This window comes from Haliotis cracherodii, unplaced genomic scaffold, assembly GCF_022045235.1.
Source record: "Haliotis cracherodii isolate W230 unplaced genomic scaffold, xgHalCrac1.p SCAF_6, whole genome shotgun sequence".
Classification (NCBI taxonomy): domain Eukaryota; kingdom Metazoa; phylum Mollusca; class Gastropoda; order Lepetellida; family Haliotidae; genus Haliotis; species Haliotis cracherodii.
The window spans coordinates 61,528,736-61,551,993 of NW_027266319.1; the positions used below are offsets into that span (position 1 = coordinate 61,528,736).

The 23,258-nt window shown below is 44.6% G+C and overlaps 1 protein-coding gene across 1 annotated transcript; it reads left to right on the plus strand.

The window, feature by feature from the left end:
• Positions 1 to 19,196: 19,196 nt before the first annotated feature.
• LOC139446564 (tropomyosin, muscle-like) lies at positions 19,197 to 22,113 on the plus strand. Its single transcript, XM_071227860.1, has 3 exons — positions 19,197 to 19,208; positions 19,940 to 20,705; positions 21,362 to 22,113. Exons 1-3 carry the CDS (start codon positions 19,197 to 19,199, stop codon positions 22,111 to 22,113), a joined length of 1,530 nt encoding a protein of 509 aa, XP_071083961.1.
• The last annotated feature ends 1,145 nt before the right edge of the window (positions 22,114 to 23,258 follow it).

Below are 23,258 nucleotides of genomic sequence, written 5' to 3' on the forward strand. Positions count from 1 at the left end.
ATCATTGTTGTTTAAAGCCGTACTCAGCAATATTCCAGCTATATAACGGCGACCTGTAAATACTGGACCAAACAATCCAGTGATTCATATCATGAGAAACGACCAACGCCGTCGGAGTCTACGTGGACAACCACATCCCCGACCCATACGGTCGCCTCTTACGACAAGCATAGGTTGGTGGTCTCGCCAAATGCCCTGACACAATAATACGATAAAATTACAGAAATGTTTTTTTTAAAAAGTAAACATGTGTTTACAAAACTTTAAGTATGGCCGTTTTAATGTTATTCATAACCGTTCTAGTCTAGTTCCCAATAACCCTTTGTGTATTGAATTATAACATTCCTACTTTCTCGAGGTACGTTATACATGTATATGTATATAAATTACGCTTCAGCAATCCATTTACTAGGCAGCTTAAGAAACGGAATGTTTACAACTGGCTGAATGTGTCAGATGTGTGCTTGTGTGTGTGAGTGTGTGATTGAGTTTGCGTATTGAGGCCTGTCGTCTCGGATGAGATAATATTTTGTTGCAAATTCGGTTTTTGATGTCTCGTCGCGAATAAATAACTGCCGAGGAAGCATTTCATCCTGGATTAAAGCAAACGGACAACTAATTACCGCGTACCACTGCGTCCCATCTCCTTCATTTGTAAAGCCTACATAGTCAAAGACAGCTCTCGCAGCATCCAACTATATACAAATTAAAAAAAACATCGACCTTGCATTAGTTTCCGTCAGTGTGTTAACATTCAAAACACACCAAATACAGATTCCCTTTATGAAAATGTTTTCTGTTGGGGATATCTATTAAACCTCGAATTAATATGATATTTTAAAATTCATTTTATGACTATTTCCATACTGGTGTTTTGGTAAGGAGTTATACAGCTTTGATGTGTTGACAATCTTCAAGAAATGTCGAAATGTATTTGGGGAACGCTTTACGTTATGACTGATCTTAATTCAATTTCTACTAGTCGTTTATGAAAATGGGCAACGCTAAGCCTTTTAACGTGCAGATTTGTTTAATGTGTTTTGTATTATTTATAATTTCTTCAGTGCTTGTTTTATAGACGTATCCCTTAAAGTTACATTAATTTTCTTTCATTGAAGTTCAAATGTCGAACATATGTCTAGTGCTAAAGTGACCTTGACAAACACAAACATCAGCACTCGTATACTTGCTGGGTTTTCATTGAAGGCACAACAAGAAGGCTGAAAACATGAAGTCACACACATCTGTTATATATTTCTTTGAATTGGACGATTTAATATGTCATTTTTAATATATTCAAATTAAAAATAGTTTATATGAAGGGTTATTTTTATTTCATATACAACATTTACCGAATTACATAACTGTAAATCTCTGCAAATTGATTGGTTTCATAATGGGTTGAACGTCACGTATATGACGAATTGATTGTTTTAATAATGGATTTAAAAAACGTATATCATAACTGATTGGTTTATACATCTGAGGTTTCATGACTTTCTCGATCGACTTCATTATGGGCTCCTGACTCTCATGACTTGTGGGTCACGTGACATGCTGCCTCCACGCGCTACGAGGGTGAGTATGACTCCGATTCCCCGATCGCTCCTAACAGTGTCGGGAGATACTATAATCTATGGGTGATATGATTCATCGCCGGTGGGGTGCGCACAGATGACTATTTCGTCACTTGAATATGAAAAATTCCATTATGAAACGTTGGATTTTGTCTATTGTTTTTATAAGTTTTTTGGTTTTGGTTTTTTTGGCGGTTAAATTTCTTTGGTAGTCTTGATATAGTCGAGATTGTTATGAAACGTGTTTATGTGTTGAAGAAAAGGCGTGTCATTATGTGGCTGAAGGGATTGCTAGTCCATATTTATAGCTAAAATGGATAGAATTACCATTAACCACCCCCCCCCCCCCCCCCCCCCCCCCCCCCCCCCCCATGTTATCAGAAATGTGCTGGCCACTCTAACTTGATAATGCCCTCATATTGCTTGACGACGGGCCATTATCACGCCCGTTGTTAGATGACGTCATAGGATAGGGATAGGTGACGTCACGTTCAATAGTGACGTCATCTGGTTTGTTCTATGACGTTTCCATATTTGTAAAAGTGGGTCAGTGACATTTGTGTTGATTGCTGTAAATGTTTCAAAACCGATATTGTTGTTTCTTTTCATTTGATAACAAATTCCATTCATTTTAGCTATAATAACGGTAACGCTATTTTTCAGGGCATTATCATTTGCAGAAGACCTCGGTCTTTTCAACCGCCCTCCTTCGTCGGGCTGTTAATGGAAGACCTCGGGCTTTTGCAAATGATAATGCCCTGAAAAATAGCGTTACCCTTATATTAGCAGTTGGTTAATGTATGTGTACCTACTCTGGTTAGTATGTGAAGCGGCCTGTCAATACCTTCCTCTCGTGCCAACACAAACATGGTTCGCTCTATATTGCTCTGTAATCACGAATATAAGGAAATGCATTATAAATGTTAATACGTTAAAAAGGTGATCTGTCCTCAGACCCAAATTCTGTTATAAAAATAATCAATCAATATGATGTGTTGCCGTGTGTTGTTTAACGCCGCACTCAGCAATATTCCAGCTATACGGCGGTACTGTACCTAATGAGTCTGAACCAGGCAATCCAGTGATTGATAACATAAACACCGAGCAGCGCCGTCTGGGTACGATGACACACTATCAACCAGTCACCAGCCGGAGTCTCCTCTCACGACACGCGGAGACGGTGGGTTAGCCTAGTGGTTAAAGCGTTCGCTCGTCACGCCGAAGACCCGGGTTCGATTCCCTAAGTGGTACAGTGTGTGAAGCCCATTTCTGGTGTCCCCCCGCCATGATATTGCTGGAATATTGCTAAAAGCGGCGTATAACCATACGCACTCACTGTCGTAAGAGGCGAGCGTATGGATCGGGGGTCAGGCGCGGGGATGTGTTGTGCATGCTTAAAATTACGGCTTGACAGACATTTCGTCTACCAGTGAATAATGCGAAATATGCGTTTGTCGTCCTCGATACGATGTAAATTTGGAGAAAAGGGCAGATCTACGTGGAAAGAGGTGAAATGTGGTTTCATGTCGTGTTCAAGATTTCTGCACCTATAACGACGCGCATGTACGTGTGTCTCGCAGGTTTCACCAAAGCGCTAAAAGTCTACGACATGCTTCATTTCGGGTTTTCCTCCCAAAGGCAAGCCGTTGGGTAACTGTTTGTTTGTTTGTTTGTCGTTTAACGTCTCACCAAGCAATATTCTAGCTATATAAGATTTCTGCACCTATCGCGACGCGCATGCACGTGTGTTTGGAATTATACTTGTCCGGACTTTTGTCGATTTGATAGTGCTAGCTCACTGATAACGTTTGTAATGTCTGCCGAGCGCCAGCCAGGGTAGCGACAAGTACCATCTTTAACGTCTTTTAGTATGACGTGGCCGGGGATCGAACCCCGACCTTTCGCTTTCCGGAAGGAAGCTCTACCACTAGACCATTCGTGACCAACTCGTGTTATTCCGGGACAAGCCGAACAGCATCTTCTTGCAGGTTACGGAAAGGGGCGAGTGGTGACGAATGCCACTAGACTAGTGAGGCGGTCACCACGTGATTTATCTGGTCCAATCACTGGACAACAGGAAGCATCATTTGCTGACATCTGTTTTCGCGCAGCCGCGCGTCTTGACCGAACAAGGACGCTTAACTCTTGAGTGCGTCAAGCAGTAGATCACTGTCAACAGTGTAGATCATGATATATATCGAACCTTGACAACACAAACCAGTTATCGATAGCATGAACACCTGTTAGCTATATCAGGGAGCACCAATGGCCTAGTCATGTGTGGCATCAAAATTAGTTTTACTGAGTCGCGTTTCGTTGACGTTACAGGATCCGATGATCAAAGATTGGCCCAGATTATGTTCCTTGATTTGTCAGCACCATATCCGTGCTCGCGGGTTTCACCAAAGCGCTAAAAGTCTACGACATGCGTCATTTCGGGTTTTCCTCCCAAAGGCAAGCCGTTGGGTAACTGTTTGTTTGTTTGTTTGTTTGTTTGTTTGTCGTTTAACGTCTCACCAAGCAATATTCTAGCTATATGGCGGCTGAATTGCTGTTTTCTAGTGGCGTTCTTTGCCAACTCCATATCAAGTTGGAGACAAGAATTTGTTCACTTTTTGTAGTTTTCCTACTCAACAGTCTCTGTATCTATCAGACAAGTTTAATCAAGTTGTGCTACTTATGTGTGTAGGGAGAAAAATCGTGATGTATTTCTGCCACGTGATACTTTAGGTTTTGCAGTCTATTAGTATGACTCGATGATTGTCTTTAAACGGGTATTTTATGTTTAACAATCCTCGACGGCAAGGTGTGTGCGTATTAAGAAAACTAATATGTTCCCGAAAATGCTGAATTTCTTTTTTAAATATTAGTTCTAAAAGGAGTTTGTGTGTTTTTATAGGTTTAGAATTTTAGGGTTTATTGCCAGCTTGTTTGTTGTACTTTTATTTTTAAATGCGGCCAAGTAGGCCTGTTTTGATTACATATATGCCTAGTGCTTTAAAGGTTTGTAAGTCATTTAGGGGGTTCAGTACAGTTGCTAGTGTCATTTGATTGTTGCAATATATTGTGGATTGGAGTGTTGTTCTGTGTTGCTGGTAATGTGTGCAATGTAGTATTACGTGTTCGGGCGTTTCTTTTAGGTTGCATTTGCAGAGCCCTTAATCTGCGTATGTACTATATGTATACAACTACTAATCCGGGTCCTAATTGTACAAATGGCGTCGCGTCCATGTGATCATTCCCATTACCAAAAAAACACCTAACGGAGGTTTCAGGTTGTAATTGCCACAACGAGACGACTTAGCCCTGCCCCAGATTATCACACCCCGTGCACGTGGTATGACGTAACGCGGATTTCCAAAATGGTGGCCATTCGGTATTGTGAAAGGTCCGCGTAATCAACTTAACGGATCGGTCAACGTGGAATTGCTTCACACCTTGAAAGTATCATGTTGATATTATTACACTGGAGCCTACACACGCCAATTTCCAGAATGTAATCTGCGGTTTGGGAACTATTTGTTTTGTTAAATTTATATTCACCCAACAGGGAATATCAACGAGCTTACTCTGTTACGGTATAACTCCATTTGTTTTGGCAGGGTCATTCTAGTCAGGCCTCGCGCTGCCATGAGTGTGACTACGTCAAATTGGATTCTGATGTCACACAAAGATGTAGAATGATTTCCAACAATACCAGTTATTGTATTGGGCTATAGGCAAATACAAGCCTATTAGGCGGATAATAAGTCTGATTGCGCAAGCGTTGTATATCCTACACCCCGCACGGAAAATCAGTAATTGTGTTTGCTGAATTGTCTGAAAGCATTTGTCGCAAACCGGCCCGGTCAAATCTGTCAAAATCGGTTTTGTGTCTCAATGTTGTGTTAACCTATAAATAGAATCTCTTCATAAAACGGAATCCGACTATTTAAAGTGGGGCTTGTCGAAGAAGATAGCATTAATCTTGAACTGCGTGAACAATCCTATATGCAAAGAAATTTCCTTTCAAAAACACGAATGCCCCTTTTCATGAATAATTCCGAGAGAAAAGAATAACATAGAAATCTATTTTCCAAACTCCTGATTGTATTTGTGTCAATTCGGATCTGTGTTTGCTAGGGAAGCAATAACAGTTTGTTGCTTGCTCGGGGCGGGGTATTAGAATGAAAGAGCATGACTGGAGGAAGTTTTATGTGTAGTTTCTCAATCACTGGAAGCTCTTTGAATGCATCGTTACATGTTAACCATGTATAGAGAGTGGAGGAACAGCGAAGGAGTGTCATAACGTTCATATCTCTTTCTGTCTGTCCATGTTTTTCGGTCTGGCTGTCTCCCATTCTCTCTCTGTCTCTGTCTGGCTATCTGTCTCTCCCTGTGTCTGTCTGCCTCTAGTTGTCTATCTGTCTGTCTCTATCGTGAGTGGAAGACACGCGAAGGATTATCATGCACTTTCATATCTCTGTCTGTCTGTCCGTTCGCCCGTCTGTTAGTCTGTCTGTCCCCCCTCTCTCTCTCTCTCTCTCTCTCTCTTTCTCTCTCTCTCTCTCTCTCTCTCTCTCTCTCTCTCTCTCAGTGACTGTCTGCCTTTTTCTCTGTCTCTCACTGCGTCTCTCTCTCTATGTGCATGGCTGTCTCCCTATGCCCATGTCTCTCTGTGCCCCCCCTCTCTCTCTCTCTGTCCCTGTCTCTCTGTGCCCCCCTCTCTCTCTCTCTGTGTCCCTGTCTCTCTGTGTCCCTGTCCCCTCTCTCTCTCTCTCTCTCTCTCTCTCTCTCTCTCTCTCTCTCTCTCTCTCTCTGTGTCCCTCTGTGTGTGTGCATTACTGTCTCGCTGTGTCCCTGTCCCTCTCTCTTAGCCCCCCCCCCCCCCCGTCTCCTAGTCTGTTTCTGTGTCCCTGGCTCTCTCTTTTACTGTCACTGTCTCTCTCTTTCTCTTTCTCTGTCTCCCTCTCTCTCTCTCTATGTCCCTCTCTGTGTGTGTGCATTACTGTCTCGTTGTGTCCCTGCCCCTCTCTCTTAGCCCCCCTCCCCCCCCCCCATCTCTGTCTCCAAGTCTGTTTCTGTGTTCCTGACTCTCTCTCTCTCTCTTACTGTCCCTGTCTCTCTCTCTTTCTCTCTCTCTGTCCCTGTCTCTCTCTCGCTGTCCCTGTCTCTTTCTCGCTCTCTGTGTCCCTGTCTGTCCCTCTCTCTCTGTGCATCCCTCTCTCTGTGTGTCCCTGTCTGTCTGACTCTCTCTGCATGACTCTCTCTCTCTCTCTCTGTCCATGTCTCTCTCTTTCTCTCCGTCCCTCTCTCTGTGCATGACCGTCTCTCTCTGTCCCCGTGTCTCTCTGTCCCTCTCTCTCTCTCTCTCTCTCTCTCTCTGCTGTGGCTGTCTCTCTGTGTGTCTCTGTCTGTTTTTCTCTCTCTGCATGACTGTCTCCCTCTGTCCACATCTCTCTCTTTCTCTCTCTCTGTGTCCCTGTCTCTCTCTCTCTGCATGTCTGTCTCTCTGTGTGCCCCTCTCTCCCTCTTTCTCTGTGAGTGTCCCTGTCACTCTCTCTCTCTCCTGTTTCTATCTCTTCATGACTCTCTCACTCTTTCTCTCTCTGTCTCTGTGTCTGGTTGTCTCTAGCTGTCACTCTCTCTCTTTCAATCTATATAAGGATGGAATTTGCTAAATTGTAAGCTACAATCAGAGCCCATATATGGTCTCTGCTACGATATAGAGTGTAAGGTGGCAGGCTGTGCATGTGTGTCTCATTGTGTGTGTGTGTTGGCAATTAACCTGGGTGGTTGATGAGTTTATGGCACCTGTAATTACCAGGTAACAGTCTCTGAGAGAGAGGACCCCCCCCCCCCCCCCCCCCCTGCGGTTCGTTCATTGCCTTTAAAGTCTCCATATAGCTTCTTAGCCTACAAAGACACAGTTTCTAAAGTAGCTTTCCGTTACCCAAGTTTTATTTGTAGTACTTTAATTAGTCAGGTGAGCTTCTGGTCACCTGTGGCGGGATTGCACAGGTAAATGCCCCCTACTGTATTTCAATAGGACAACGAAAGTTGGGCTATCAGATCATTAAGGGGTAAACCTCTTTCAACAAACCACTATACCCTCAATACCAGCATGCTTCGACGCTGAAGTGACCACTTAATCTGATTGGCTGGTCCGTTAATCTCTACCTCAGCTACTTTCACCTTGGCAACCAAGTCTCGAGGACTCTCCGCATTCCTCGTTCGCTGTCGAGAAGTCCTAGAATATGCTCTTGAACTTGTTTACAGAGCGACTCGCTCGCAGTTGTCCGGCTTAGGGCTTTGTATAACAGCACCTGCAACCAAAGCCCATGACAGATGTATTTATGACCAGTTTAAATCCGTTACACATTGAAATGGTCATGGGTGGCCTGTCAGTTAAGTGGGTCACGTGACATGCTCTATTCTGACCAGCGCACGGCACAGAGGTACTTGAAAACCCAAAGACGTACATCTATATAGTCTTTGGAAAACCGTATAATCCACGATGGGGCGGAAATAATAAATTAATGTCAAATAAAACGTTTGTGGCGTTTTATATCCACATTTTTTTTAGGAAACATTGGTGGCTTCGCATGAGTTCCGCTTGTTGACCACAGTCCGGCTTTCATGTAAACCACGCATGTGCAAATGTGGCAATTAGGATGTGCATGTCTACACGCACTGCCATAGCAACCGACGTGTCCATTTAACAACGTCAGGAATGTAATTGATCACAACTATACGGTCACCTGGAAATAATAATAATAATAATAATAATGATGATGATAATAAAAATAATAACACTCACTCCGCTCTGGACCTTTCACGGGGTAAACAATAAAACTCGACATTTCTAAGAGGAATATTTCCCATAGTGTTGCTGGTAAAAAGGGGTATTGACAAGAGGCATTCAGGCACACACAGTAATACAGTTATTGAGTAGGGGAAATGGAATGTGCTGAAATAGGTGTGTAAAATACCGTCGGTCAGTGACAAAGGCCCAGGTGACAGCTGGGGGTTCGTTTATGCTCAAACAGTTTGGCCTTAGGTTTGAAGAGGTGTGATAATTCGGATTATATTTGAGTTGTTGTTCGTCCCCGACATTGGCTTGCCAGAAGTGGACGCTAAACTAATGATGATGATGATGATGATGGTGATTTTGTTGATGATGATGATGATGATGATAACCTACTGAGATACAATGCCGCAGTTTCACATGAATACCCCACTCAGACACAGTATACTGGCTCCGAGCCGACCAGTCCCTGTTTTAGCCCCTTAATGCCGAGCGCCAGAGTGAGTGAGTTGGGTTTAACGCCGCTTTTAACAGTATTCCAGTTATATCACGGCGTGTCAGCTTAATGTGGGAGGAAAGCCCGAAGTGATGCAGGTCTCAGATGTTTACCACTTCTGTGAAACCCACGAGCACGGGTATAGTGCTGACAAACCTAGAAACATAATCGGGGCGAACCGGGATTCGAACCCACAATCATAGGTTTCTGGCGTGTCCAAGGGACGCAACTCTGCACAGCGAATCGCGGCGCCTTAGACGACTGGGCCACCCGTGCCCCCGCCGAGCGCCAGACAGGGTAACAACAAGTACTATCTTTTAACGTCTTTTGGTATGACGCGGCCGGGGATCCAACCCCGCATATCCGCTCCCCGGAGGGACGCTCAACCACTAGACCACGGAGGCTGTCACGCTGTGACACCTGTCATTCGATACTAGATCCGCCTTTACACATTCATCGTGGAAGCATTCTTTTCATTTTTTCCGTAAAAAAACAGATGGATATGTGAGATAGGATTTGTAAAATATTTAAATGTATTTCAATTAATGAAGACAGTTCCCTAAAATCTGTCGTAGTCTTTACCCCCGGGCAGACTGGCGTTCTCTTGTGTTATGTGACGCGATGCTTCGAGATGAGGATATGCTGATAATATACTCATAGAAATATTTGAGTGAACGGAAACATCAAGGCTATCCGGATGGCATTAGATGGTAGGTAGGTGAATAGTTGGCCGATATGTTGACGAATATGTTACTGGTACTGTACTAAATGTCTAATGGTGTGCATCAGGGAAGAACCGGGTCACAATAGGTCTTCAGCAACCCATGCTTGCTGTAAAAGGCGACTATGCTTGTCGTAAGAGGCGACTAACGGGATCGGGTGGTCAGGCTCGCTGACGTTGTTGATGCATGTCATCGTATCCCAACTGCGTGGAACGATGCTCATGATGTCAATCACTGGATTGTCTGGTCCAGACTCGATCATTTACAGACCGCTGTGATATAGCTAGACTATTGCTGAGTGCGGCGTTAAACAACAAACAACAAACTCCATGTACTCCCACTACAAGCCCTTGTGCTTTGCTTAAATATTTCCAGATCTATAACCATCACATCAGAGATACGTTATCATTTATACCTTCACTCTTTCTTTTACAGATAAATTGTATGCAGTGGGTGTATGTCTGACACTGGTGATAACAATAGATCTTGAAAACTACAGCAACGGCACAAGAGCCCGATTCCCCGTTTCTTGCATGTCTTCATCAACCTTCAAAACGAGTTGCAGTCTGCAGCTGGGGTCGAAGTTTTGTTTCGTTTGTCCTGTAATGCCGCACTCTGCAATATTCCAGCCATATAATGGCGGTCTGTAAATACTCGAGTCAGGACCAGACAATCCAGTGATTGTCATCACGAGCATTGATCTACGCCATTGGAATATGAGGACATGCATCAACCAAGTCAGCGAATCTCGGTCTCATTGGTTGTACAGACATGGGTTATTGAAGACCACTTCTAACCCTGACCTTCAAGGGGCAGGAATCGAAGCGTGTTGGTGTTAGGCCTGAACAGTACTCACCCTTAAGGAATAAAAACTTGACAGAGCATGTGTCTATGGTGTTGGAAGTTTATGTTTTATAGCAGATTCAACAATTGTACGACCAGGAGTAATCAGATCCGTGTCGTCAGCCCATCCAACTTGTGATTCTGATCAATTAGCAAACATTGTGTGACCACCATTTTTTTTCAAAATCCTGGATCGGCTTCTATGTTTGGTTGTTGTTTAACGCCCCACTGCAATATTCCAGCTATATGACGGAGGTCTGTAAATAATCAAGTCTGGATCAGACGATCAAGTGATTGACATCATGAGCATCGATCCACACAAATGCTGGAATACTGCTGAATGCGGCGTTTAACAACAAACAAACAAACATCGAACTCCAACGGTTTAGTCTGTGAACCTCTGTTCCAGACTCCATTATCATACAGTCCACAGGGCAGTGTCTGGCCAAGTACTGCTTACTGTGATGTACATTAATTGTAACTTTTTAGTAATCTATATACAGTAAACTACGGTTATAACGAACTCAAAGGGACCACTAATTTTAATTCGTTATAACCGTAGTTCGTTATAGTGAGTGAGTGAGTATGGTTTTACGCCGCTTTTAGCAATATTCCAGCAATATCACGGCAGGGGACACCAGAAATGGGCTTCGCACATTGTACCCATGTCTGGAATCGAACCCGGGTCTTCTGCGTGACGAGCGAACGCTTTAACCACTAGGCTACCCGACCGCCCCTGTAGTTCGTTATAAGCAAATGCACGGAATATATACAGCAAATAGACAGGACCCAAAAAAAGTTCGTTATATCCGTCAGTTCGTTATAACCGTAGTTTACTGTATAAGGCAGCAACGACGTGGAAAGGGAACGCTCCCTTTAAGAGCTTCATCTGTTCAATATCCGTGGGATTTATGTAACTCTTCAGAATACCTTTTCAATTAACAACCATCCCATTTACGCGTATTTGTCAAGGTTACTGGGGAATTTCACGCTAGCAATGCTCATGCATGAATATATTGGCGGTTAAGTCATTTGTATCGCCTCATACAAACCCGTTATAACGCCATTACAAAGATGATCAGTAATGAGAAATTAATAAATGACTGAACGGTTTTTACTCGGTGATTGACACAATATCAGGATTGATCTTCAATTAGCCGATCCCTCCTTTCGCCGATTTTAAAAGCTGATGACCCTTCACTGTGTATAACATAAAGCTATTCAAGTCGAATGGAACACGTGTCCAATAGTTATCGAATAGCCATCTTTCAACGGTCGCCTCACCCTATCCGTTTACGGGATGTCGCTATTGTTACCGCCTTTTACGACTTTACACCTGCGAGTCCGTCACGCCACGTGACCATTCAGGAAGCAAAGAAGACAACTTTATCTAAAGAATGTCGGACTCGAATAAGCATGGCTGGAAATGACATCTCAAATCGCAGTTCAACGTCATTGTCGCAATTCAAGGGTAGATAACTGGATCGGCGTGGTTTATAAAAATAATTCGGAGATAGGAATCTTATAGGATTGTAGGATGTTTAAGTGATTGAAGACCTTGAATAGCTATTAAGGTGCAATTAAATCGTTTGCTTTGAAGAAGCAGTTATGACACTTCTGCAGCACATGCAACATGTACGTTTTTTTGTGTTGTTTTAACGCTGTCACGCTCGATAGTCTTACATATAATTGTACAGCCGCACCTGTATGTTATAATCGAACACCTGACAACAATAGTTCCACTTATGTCGTGACGGTACACTTTTATAACACGCTTCTGATACTGGCATTAAATGTTATGGCATGTATCCGTCACTTACGATTTGCATGAACTAATGTGTATGTGTGCGGAGGTTTATGTATGGCTGGGTATTGATTACACGGACGTTAATACCACTCCGGACCCGTGAAGATCCGAGGTAGAATAGGTCTTCAGCAACCCATGCTTGCCATAAAAGGCGACTATGCTTGTCGTCAAAGGCGACTAACGGGATCGGGTGGTCAGGCTCGCTGACTTAGTTGATGCATGTCACCGTATCCCAATTGCGGGGATCGATGCTCATGATGTCCATGACTGGATTGTCTGGTCCTGACTCGAGTATTGACAGACCGCCATTATATAGCTGGAATATTGCAGAGTGCGGCATTACAGGACAAACGAAACAAAACTTCGACCCCAGCTGCAGACTGCAACTCGTTTTGAAGGTTGATGAAGACATGCAAGAAACGGGAAATCGGGCTCTTGTGCCGTTGCTGTAGCTTTCTAGATCTATTGTTATCACCAGTGTCAGACATGCACCCACTACATACAATGTATCTGTAAAAGAAATTGTAAAGGTTTAAATGATAACGTTTCTCTTTCTGATGTGATGGTAATAGATCTGGGTTGGGCGGCATGAAACAATGTTTCATTAAATGTGATCGGTCGCAAAATATACGTCCTTAGGCCAAGTCTGTACGAGGGATAACGTTAAAACCCAACAAACTCACATGGATAACACAAATCCATCGTGTAAGGGTTTAGACCCTCTTTTAAACCACAATATGAGTCATTTGGTTCATTAACTACATTTGCTCATGCCCTTTTGACCAATACATATTCCAGACGGAGTGTATTTCCTTCAGAAAGGTTGATAACCATGCACGACAAATAGGGCAAGGGCACCTCGGAATGCTGTATTAATCACTGGTAACTGAGGCAAGCATTATTACCTCGTTTAGCATCTGACGATTTCAAAACAAATATTAAAGGTTTCAAACAACATGGCCGTGTTTCCCTCGCCTGTAATAGGCCCCACACCTGACGCTTGTCGTCTCATTGCCGTCTGAATACGGAACCATTCCCACCAATTTGGCTTTTTAATTTCTCATACGGCTCCCATGCACATTTCATGATTCCGAATAAGCCGGATACATTTCCACGGAACAAATGGCTCTGAAGAGACGCATGCGCGATACGGCTAGCCGAGCAGACGACATAAAAAAACACGTCGGAGAGTTCTTCATCTGAGACTTCAGATTGGCTCCGTGCCCTGTGCCATTAATGAATAATTGTCCAACGTTTGGCGGTGTGTAGGGGGCAGATGCAAATTGTTAGCAGTTTTCTTTTTACAAAAATAAGCAAAGCTGGCGAGCAGGTATGGAAAGCCACGGCGGCCATGTTTACTTTCTCCCGACTCGTTCAGAGATCCATAGAAACCCAACTACATCGAGTGGCAGACAGGACCCAGTCTGTGCAATGCATTCCGGACTACAGCCAAAGCTGACGTCATTATATACCCTCGTTAACAAATTATTAATTTCCTGCCAAAAACTGTCAACATTCGGAGACTGGTTCCTGTTTTTGCATGCTCGAAGACGGGTATAGTTTGCCATCGCTGGATGATCCCTCTTCAGAAGCAACACTTTGTTGGAACTTTTGAAATAAACTATGCCCTTATTTAGAAGCCCAGATTCAAATCTTCAAATTATGGGAGATTTTACTTGGGATTTAAAAAGATTACTTTGAATTTCAAATAATCTGTTTCATAATAAATGAGTAATTGTTATCTATTGACAGAACGTCATAGGGGTTATTAACACTGAAATGTCGTTAATCCCGAAAAACACGAGTTTCTGTATTTGTCATTGATCGACATGACCCCATGTTCGTATCCGTATTTTTGCGACAATTTTGGTATTAACCTTGCAATTTTCCCAACCTTAGGAATTCGCTCTTACTGATAACTGTAGGAAAGCCTTTCAAGCCACGATTACGAGAAATGGCGACAACTAACACCCTGCCGACACGGTCTTTTTTCTGCAAACCCATCTTAATTCTAAATTCCCTGGTTCAATTTACCGGAGAGTCTGTACATTCCCCATTTTCCCTCAAACTAGAAAAGGATTCCAAAGTTATTTTTTCTCGTGTCGACACCCGGATGCGAGTTTGATGACATTTTCTTCCATTTTGTCAGCCCACACTGCGAAGTTAGGGATCGTGTCCTCACAGAAGTAACGCGCTGTGTCGGAGCCTTGGGCGAGTAGCGGTCAACTGTAGACGTTTCCGAGACCGGATGGGGTCAGTAGTTACGCTTCAGAACACGATCAGTTGAATGTCAGTTTTCACACTCAAATACGTTAACAAATGAAATCTTTCATATCACAACACCCTTCAAAACCAGAGACATTTCATATGGTCAGTCAAAACAAGCATTGAATCATTCCTATTGTAATCCGGAGTGAAGGTTGGAAATTATGAAACGTGGCGGAGGAAGCGCATTGTATCTATATGTGACATAACTGCCTCTGAGTTCGTGCAGGGACCGTGTGTGGAGCTCGGGCTGCACCAGGTCGCAACATGGTTGCCTAGCTCGGAAAATAGGACTCGCGTGCCATCTTTTGATATTGGTTTGATATGGGCTTCCAGACATGCATGTATGGTAGTTTCAAAACAAACACCAATATATCTCGATTACTTGAAGGTTGGAATATGCGTTCTCATCCTGTTCTTAAAACCTCACAAACAAGAACTGTGTGGGGTTTTTTAACTCGCTTCGTATTATGTGTAGGTACAGGTTGGCGTCTTGGAAATGCGACGCAATATTTTTTTTCAATTATCAATTTTCATTTTTTTTTCATTTACTATTTCGCTGTTGACAAACTAATGCTTGATGTTTTTAGGAGAGAAAAACATCTCACGAAAGTTTTCAAAGGATATTTAATAAATTACGCCTTGTTCATATTTTGTGCGAAAATTGTGATGATATTGAAATGATCAAAAATTAAATAGTTAAGTGTTAAAGGCATCTCTTTAAGTACACCAAGCAACGTTTTTTGGTTTCTTTTATTATAATAGATGTTTTTTTGCAAAATCGATGCAATGTCGCCACGTTTGGTTTGTGATACTCTGTTTACAGAAATTAATTTAAGTGTTAATGATCCTAATGTTGACATTCTCAGTACTTGGGTTAGATTTAATTGTCAATTATTACGACTGACGCGACTGATGTTTGTCAGTTTGTTTGTTGTTTAACGCCCCTCTCAGCAATATTACAGCTCAATGAGGCGTACGATGACATGCACCAACCAAGTCAGCGAGCCTGACCACCAGATGAAACTTTTTAAAAACAACATCATCTTCTCAAAAAGGCCCAAGGATGTAGATTAAGATGTAGTTTAGATTCTCTCTTGCAGAATTGAAAATAAAATAAGAATTTTAAGAATACCGGAGTAGTCATGCTAAATCTTTGTATGATGATAATAATTACTTTCATGTACTAAACCATCTACACCCCAAGTAAAGATCCGGGTTAGAATTGGTCTTCAGCAACCCACGCTTGTAACAGGTGACGAACGGGATCGGGTGGTCAGGCACGCTGACTTGGTTCGTGCATGTCACCGTATATGGATGCTCATGATGTCCGCCAGCGTTGTCCAGTTTACTTTTAGAATACCTATCACCTATGTTGCGCCCCTTTGTCCTGACAGGACCCGCTAGTCGTAAGTTCTATAATTATTATACTTGATTTATCAGCATCATATTGTGTGCTAACAAGCCATCAGTACGACGCATAGGCGTCGTTTTCAGCTTTTCTCCGCCGCACAATAAGCAGAAACGCCGCAATGTTAAAAAAAACTCAGCTCAAAGCGACGTCAAACCCAGCTTACTATCTCACTACCTTCGTGTAGCTAGGCGGTCGGGTAGCCTAGTGGTTAAAGCGTTCGCTCATCACGCCGAAGACCCGGGTTCGATTCCCGACATGGGTACAATGTGTGAAGCCCATTTCTGGTGTCCACCGCCATGATATTGCTGGAATATTGCTAAAAGCAGCGTAAAACCATACTCACTCGACCTTCTCTGAAGGACCCCCATGAGATTGATCCGACAGTATTATCCACTGCTCTGAGCGGAGTCCAACCCAACTAACGTACGTACGTTTATCGTGACTCCTATGCAATACACTGACTTACGACAGTCGTAGTGCTACGGCCGTTTTTTGAAACAGGGTCCTACATATTCCCGACTTTACATGTTCTCACAGGCTCTGTGGAAATAGTGCATATCAGATTATAGTGAACTTAGATTCTCGTTTCAAGCCACCCCTAACGCTGCCATGTTCTAAAGCAATTTCTTCGATCGAATAAAATAATATTTACATAATCTGAGCATGAACTGGCTAACGCTTATTTCAAACTTAATTTAGCTTAATTCATAATTGATATTAATAATGTCGATTACAGATCAACAGCTCCAATACGCAACATTAATATCTCATATGCGAGGCAATTAGTCCTCAATTTACTTAAGTTAAAACGAACTGCTGGCAATCAAGTAATTTGCCGTTATAGAAAACGACAATTCCCACTTCAATTTTCCTAATGATGAACTTGAAAACACTAATCTTCCTACAATTATCTGCTACACTTCAAAGCTTGTATCAAGCCGTCAGTCAACAGGTCTCGATAAATCAGCGGTGATGTTATGTCTAGAAAGCGTTTATCATTGAGGTTTCTACATCAACGCGTTCCCATTTTTGTTCTGTTGTCAAATGTTTGAATAATATTCTGTAAGATGCATGATTCTGACACTTCAACAAGTACGATTTTTATATAATTTGTTATGTGGCAATACAGCTTTTTAAGACGTCATTCGTATAGTGCATGCCAGGCGTAGCGTTGCCGCCGCGGGTCGACCGCTCAATAATTTGTCAGTCACTTTCAAACTTTCAAACTTTGACAATCGATTTGTTTTACACTACAATATTAGCTATATAAGGCTGCAATGAATTAATTCGATTTTAATTCCAATATTTAGAAAATGTGAGGCCTGATGTATTTCATTTTAATCACATATATTTTTAAAATTGGTCATGGTATATCTGGGTAGTAACGGATGTGATTCGCATGAGTGAGTGAGTGAGTTTGATTTTACGCCGCTTTTAGCAATATTCCAGCGATATCACGGCGGGGGACACCAGAAATGGGCTTCACACACTGTACCCATGTCGGGAATCGAACCCGGGTCTTCGGCGTGACGAGCGACCGCTTTAACCACTAGGCTACCCGACCGCCCGATTCGCATGAACTATGCATTTTGGATAGTATGGGATGTATTTCATCAAGTGTAGAGAGAAGGGGACACGTTCAGGATTTTCTTCGTCTGTAGGCATTTGGGAATAATAAATGGTGTAGAGAAGCGGGCGGAGATGAAAATCTAATAATTTAATTTGTTATGTCCTTATAGCGACTCTTGTCATCCTCCGTGAAGATCCGGGTTAGAATTGTTCTTCTGCAACCCATGTCTGTCGTAAGAGGCGACCAACGGGATCGGATGGTCAGACTCGCTGACTTGTCATCGTATCGTACATCGATGATTAATGCTCATGATGTCAATCAGTATATTGTCTGGCACAGAAATGATTATTTACAGACCGCCTTCGGAGAACTGGAATATTGTTGAGAGCGGCGTTAACGCAACGTAGAAAACAAAACAAAACAAACCAATATCATCCCCCTTTTCATATTCATTTTTATGGCATTAGCTTTGTACTGATTACTGCAGCGGGGTAGCCTAGTAGGTCCTTTTTACTATGTGTTAATCCTATTTAGCCCCCCCCCCCCCCCCCCCCCCCCCCCATATATGTAGATGTAATATCGCTGAAAACAGCGTAAAACCCAACTCACTCGTTATTTGCAGTTTTCGCGACAGTTATATATGTGACGCTAATAGCCATCAACATCTCTGTCTAACTTACTCTAATTGAAACAGACGCTGTATTTGTCCTGCTAAATTGTTGTTGTTTCCTCTTAAAAAACACGAACGCTTCTTCGTTCATGTAGTAATAGAAATGCCATTCACGCCTTTTTTCTTTCTTGACGAAAATGCACGTAAGCATATATGATAACCACGATTCTAATGAACTGCTAGTTATGATTTTTAACCCTGCTAGCTGAATTCATTTTTATTGAATTGAAGTGAAATGTAAATGGGTCTTGTGGAAGACGGCTACGCTACCAACGACACACTCTCACCACCGTTGCTCAGCAATACCTGAACAGACAGGCTTGTAGGGGCGGGTCTTTCGGCGGAGGTGTGTCAGTTGCGTGAAGACACGCCCACTCGTTCGTGATATGTTAGAGCATTACGTCATGCCGAGTCGGTTCTACTCAGAAGTGTATTCGTATGATTAAGTCTCTCGGAATCTGGCATATCCTGCGTGGATTCAGACAGGCCCAGCGTCTCTACAATTAATCAAATTTATTTTATCAGTAGAATTAAAGTTGCAGTATGTGTGGTATAGCTGTTTTCCGGTGCAGTATAGGTTCTGTGGTATGTGTGGTGTTTACTGAGAAAACTAATCAAGCAGGACACCTCCACACGAGCATATCATCAGTAAACTGACTGTCAGTGAATATGGAAGGACTGCCGGCCCAGCATTTAGACATACAATATACAATATATCTTTCTCATATCCTGTACCTCACCTGCAGGCAACGCAAGTTATGGGGAATTTCGACAATATTCGTATTTTCGATAAACTCAATTTGTACTCGCCATCAGCATATTGGGTTGTGTCTTCACCATCTTGGACGCAGCGGGTGAGAGGGTGGTTGGAGGGTGGGTGGACGCAGCGGGTGGGTGGAGGGTGGGTGGACGGAGAGGGTGGGTGGAGGCAGCGGGTGGACGGAGAGGGTGGTTGGAGGGTGGGTGGATGGAGAGGGTGGGTGGAGGGTGGGTGGACGGAGAGGGTGGGTGGAGGCAGCGGGTGAGAGGGTGGTTGGAGGGAGGGATGACGGAGAGGGTGGGTGGAGGCAGCGGGTGAGAGGGTGGTTGGAGGGTGGGTGGACGGAGAGGGTGGTTGGAGGGTGGGTGGATGGAGAGGGTGGGTGGAGGCAGCGGGTGAGAGGGTGGTTGGAGGGTGGGTGGACGGAGAGGGTGGTTGGAGGGTGGGTGGACGGAGAGGGTGGGTGGAGGCAGCGGGTGAGAGGGTGGTTGGAGGGTGGGATGACGGAGAGGGTGGGTGGAGGCAGCGGGTGAGAGGGTGGTTGGAGGGTGGGTGGACGGAGAGGGTGGGTGGAGGCAGCGGGTGAGAGGGTGGTTGTAGGGTGGGTGGACGGAGAGGGTGGGTGGAGGGTGGGTGGACGGAGAGGGTGGGTGGAGGCAGCGGATGAGAGGGTGGGTGGAGGCAGCGGGTGAGAGGGTGGTTGGAGGGTGGTTGGAGGGTGGGTGGACGCAGCGGGTGTGAGGGTGGGCGGACGAAGCGGGTGAGAGGGTGGGTGGAGGCAGCGGGTGAGAGGGTGGTTGGAGGCAGTGGGTGAGAGGGTGGGTGGGCGCAGCGGGTGAGAGGGTGGTTGGAAGGTGGGTGGACGGAGAGGGTGGGTGGAGGCAGCGGGTGAGAGGGTGGTTGGAGGGTGGGTGGGCGCAGCGGGTGAGAGGGTGGTTGGAGGGGGAGTGAGGTTGAATGAGAAAGTGGGCGGGGCGGATAAGAGAAAGAGTGGTTGAGCGGATGAGAGAGTGTCTGGAGCGGATGAGAGAGTGTCTGGAGCGGATGAGAGAGTGTCTGGAGCGGATGAGAGAGTGTCTGGAGCGGATGTGAGAGTGGGTGGAGCAGATGCGAGAGTGGGTGGAACAGATGAGAGAGTCGGTGGAGGGGATGAGAGAGTCGGTGGAGTAGATGAGAGAGTGGATGGTGTAGATGAGAGAGTGGATGGAGTAGATGAGAGAGTGGGTGGTGGGGATGAGAGAGTGGGTGGAGTAGATGAGAGAGTGGGTGGAGTAGATGAGAGAGTGGGTGGAGTAGATGAGAGAGTGGATGGAGTAGATGAGAGAGTGGATGGAGTAGATGAGAGAGTGGATGGAGTAGATGAGAGAGTGGGTGGAGTAGATGAGAGAGTGGATGGTGTAGATGAGAGAGTGGATGGAGTAGATGAGAGAGTGGATGGAGTAGATGAGAGAGTGGGTGGAGTAGATGAGAGAGTGGGTGGTGGGGATGAGAGAGTGGATGGTGTAGATGAGAGAGTGGATGGAGTAGATGAGAGAGTGGGTGGAGTAGATGAGAGAGTGGATGGAGTAGATGAGAGAGTGGGTGGAGTAGATGAGAGAGTGGATGGTGTAGATGAGAGAGTGGATGGAGTAGATGAGAGAGTGGGTGGAGTAGATGAGAGAGTGGATGGAGTAGATGAGAGAGTGGATGGAGTAGATGAGAGAGTGGGTGGAGTAGATGAGAGAGTGGATGGTGTAGATGAGAGAGTGGATGGAGTAGATGAGAGAGTGGGTGGAGTAGATGAGAGAGTGGGTGGTGGGTATGAGAGAGTGGGTGGAGTAGATGAGAGAGTGGGTGGAGTAGATGAGAGAGTGGGTGGAGTAGATGAGAGAGTGGGTGGAGTAGATGAGAGAGTGGGTGGAGTAGATGAGAGAGTGGATGGAGTAGATGAGAGAGTGGGTGGAGTAGATGAGAGAGTCGGTGGAGTAGATGAGAGAGTGGATGGAGTAGATGAGAGAGTGGATGGAGTAGATGAGAGAGTGGGTGGAGGGGATGAGAGAGTCGGTGGAGTAGATGAGAGAGTCGGTGGAGTAGATGAGAGAGTGGGTGGTGGGATGAGAGAGTGGGTGGAGTAGATGAAAGAGTCGGTGGAGTAGATGAGAGAGTGGGTGGAGGGGATGAGAGAGTGGATGGAGTAGATGAGAGAGTGGATGGAGTAGATGAGAGAGTGGGTGGAGTAAATGAGAGAGTGGGTGGAGTAGATGAGAGAGTGGATGGAGTAGATGAGAGAGTGGATGGTGTAGATGAGAGAGTGGATGGAGTAGATGAGAGAGTGGATGGTGTAGATGAGAGAGTGGATGGAGTAGATGAGAGAGTGGGTGGAGTAGATGAGAGAGTGGATGGAGTAGATGAGAGAGTGGGTGGAGTAGATGAGAGAGTGGGTGGAGTAGATGAGAGAGTGGATGGAGTAGATGAGAGAGTGGATGGAGTAGATGAGAGAGTGGATGGAGTAGATGAGAGAGTGGGTGGAGTAGATGAGAGAGTCGGTGGAGTAGATGAGAGAGTGGATGGAGTAGATGAGAGAGTCGGTGGAGTAGGTCAGAGAGTGGGTGGAGGGGGTGAGAGAGTGGATGGAGTAGATGAGAGAGTGGATGGAGTAGATGAGAGAGTCGGTGGAGTAGATGAGAGAGTCGGTAGAGTAGGTCAGAGAGTGGGTGGAGTAGATGAGAGAGTGGGTGGAGTAGATGAGAGAGTGGATGGAGAAGATGAGAGAGTGGATGGAGTAGATGAGAGAGTGGATGGAGTAGATGAGAGAGTGGGTGGAGTAGATGAGAGAGTGGATGGAGTAGATGAGAGAGTGGATGGAGTAGATGAGAGAGTGGGTGGAGTAGATGAGAGAGTGGATGGAGTAGATGAGAGAGTGGATGGAGTAGATGAGAGAGTGGGTGGAGTAGATGAGAGAGTGGATGGAGTAGATGAGAGAGTCGGTGGAGTAGATGAGAGAGTGGATGGAGTAGATGAGAGAGTCGGTGGAGTAGATGAGAGAGTCGGTAGAGTAGGTCAGAGAGTGGGTGGAGGGGGTGAGAGAGTGGATGGAGTAGATGAGAGAGTGGATGGAGTAGATGAGAGAGTCGGTGGAGTAGATGAGAGAGTCGGTAGAGTAGGTCAGAGAGTGGGCGGAGTAGGTAAGAGAGTGAGTGGAGCGGATGAGAGAGCGGATTGAGCTGATGAGAGAGTGGTTGGAGTGGAGGAAGCGGATAGGAGGGGGGTGGGTGGAGGAAACGAGTGAGTTGGTGGAGCGGATGAGAGAATGGGTGGAACGAGTTAGGGAGTGAGTGGAGTGGACGAGTGAGTGACGACGTCGATCAATGCTCGGGTGGGATGGTTGAGCGTTGAGAGTGGAGTGGTTGCGCGGGGGAGCGAATGATTGAGGGGGCGGGACAGGACCTGTCACTCGTTCAGCATCGTCAGAGTTGGTACTCACGTACACGGTATTACAGCCATCACCACACCCCAATACCCATGGTACCGCCTGTTATGACATACACCGAGGTCAGCTTCCGTCGAGATAAGTAGTACAGACGGGTGCGGTATATATGCGGGACGGTAAAAACAAATACAACACTGACTACTACATATACATGTATACTCACCGACAAAAGAAAGGCGAATACCATACTTGTTGGTTAATATATGAAAAATTGCTAATATTCAAGAGACATTAGATTGGCTCAATGCACAAACGAACATACTGGTATGTTGTCTGATCCGACGCTCAAGAACGCATCACATGTGACGTCATAGATCCACCATTTGTCTGGTGCTGGACTAGCGTGTAAAGTTTGGAAATCACGTGCAGCGTATCGTGACAAGAATGAAGACTTGATTAGTTTTGTCATTAACATTGCAGGTATACGTTAGAAACATATCTTCTTAGCGTTTCTATGGTTCGCGTTTCTTTTGACGGTGAGCATATAATGCCACAGCTTCCTGGTTTCATTTCAAAAGTCCATGTGAACTGCCTTCGGTGATCTGATTTTATGTGCAGTTCGCATATTGTAAAATTCATAATTTTCATTGCAGTATTTTTATTTTAGCTGGTGGTACCAAATGTTCAATCATATGTCATTCATGATATCATCATATATAAACGTATATGAGATACGATATGAGTGTTGCGTTAAGTTGAAATGCTTGTGAAACAGGGCCAGGTTGCAATTGTACAAAGCGATCTTAGCACTAAGGTGTTCGTAACTCCCATACTTTAACATAGTCTTACTACAGTCGTGGCGCTAGGGTTGATTTGTACAACGACATCGAGGTCTGGAATCGGATTTACACCACGTACACGTAAGCCAGGGCCCTCTT

Bases quoted from the DNA above. Each gene is read 5' to 3' on its own strand.
- LOC139446564 (XM_071227860.1), top strand. The intron at 20,706-21,361 runs GTGGGTATGAGA...TGGATGGAGTAG, and splicing joins AGTAGATGAGAGAGTGGGTG to ATGAGAGAGTGGATGGAGTA.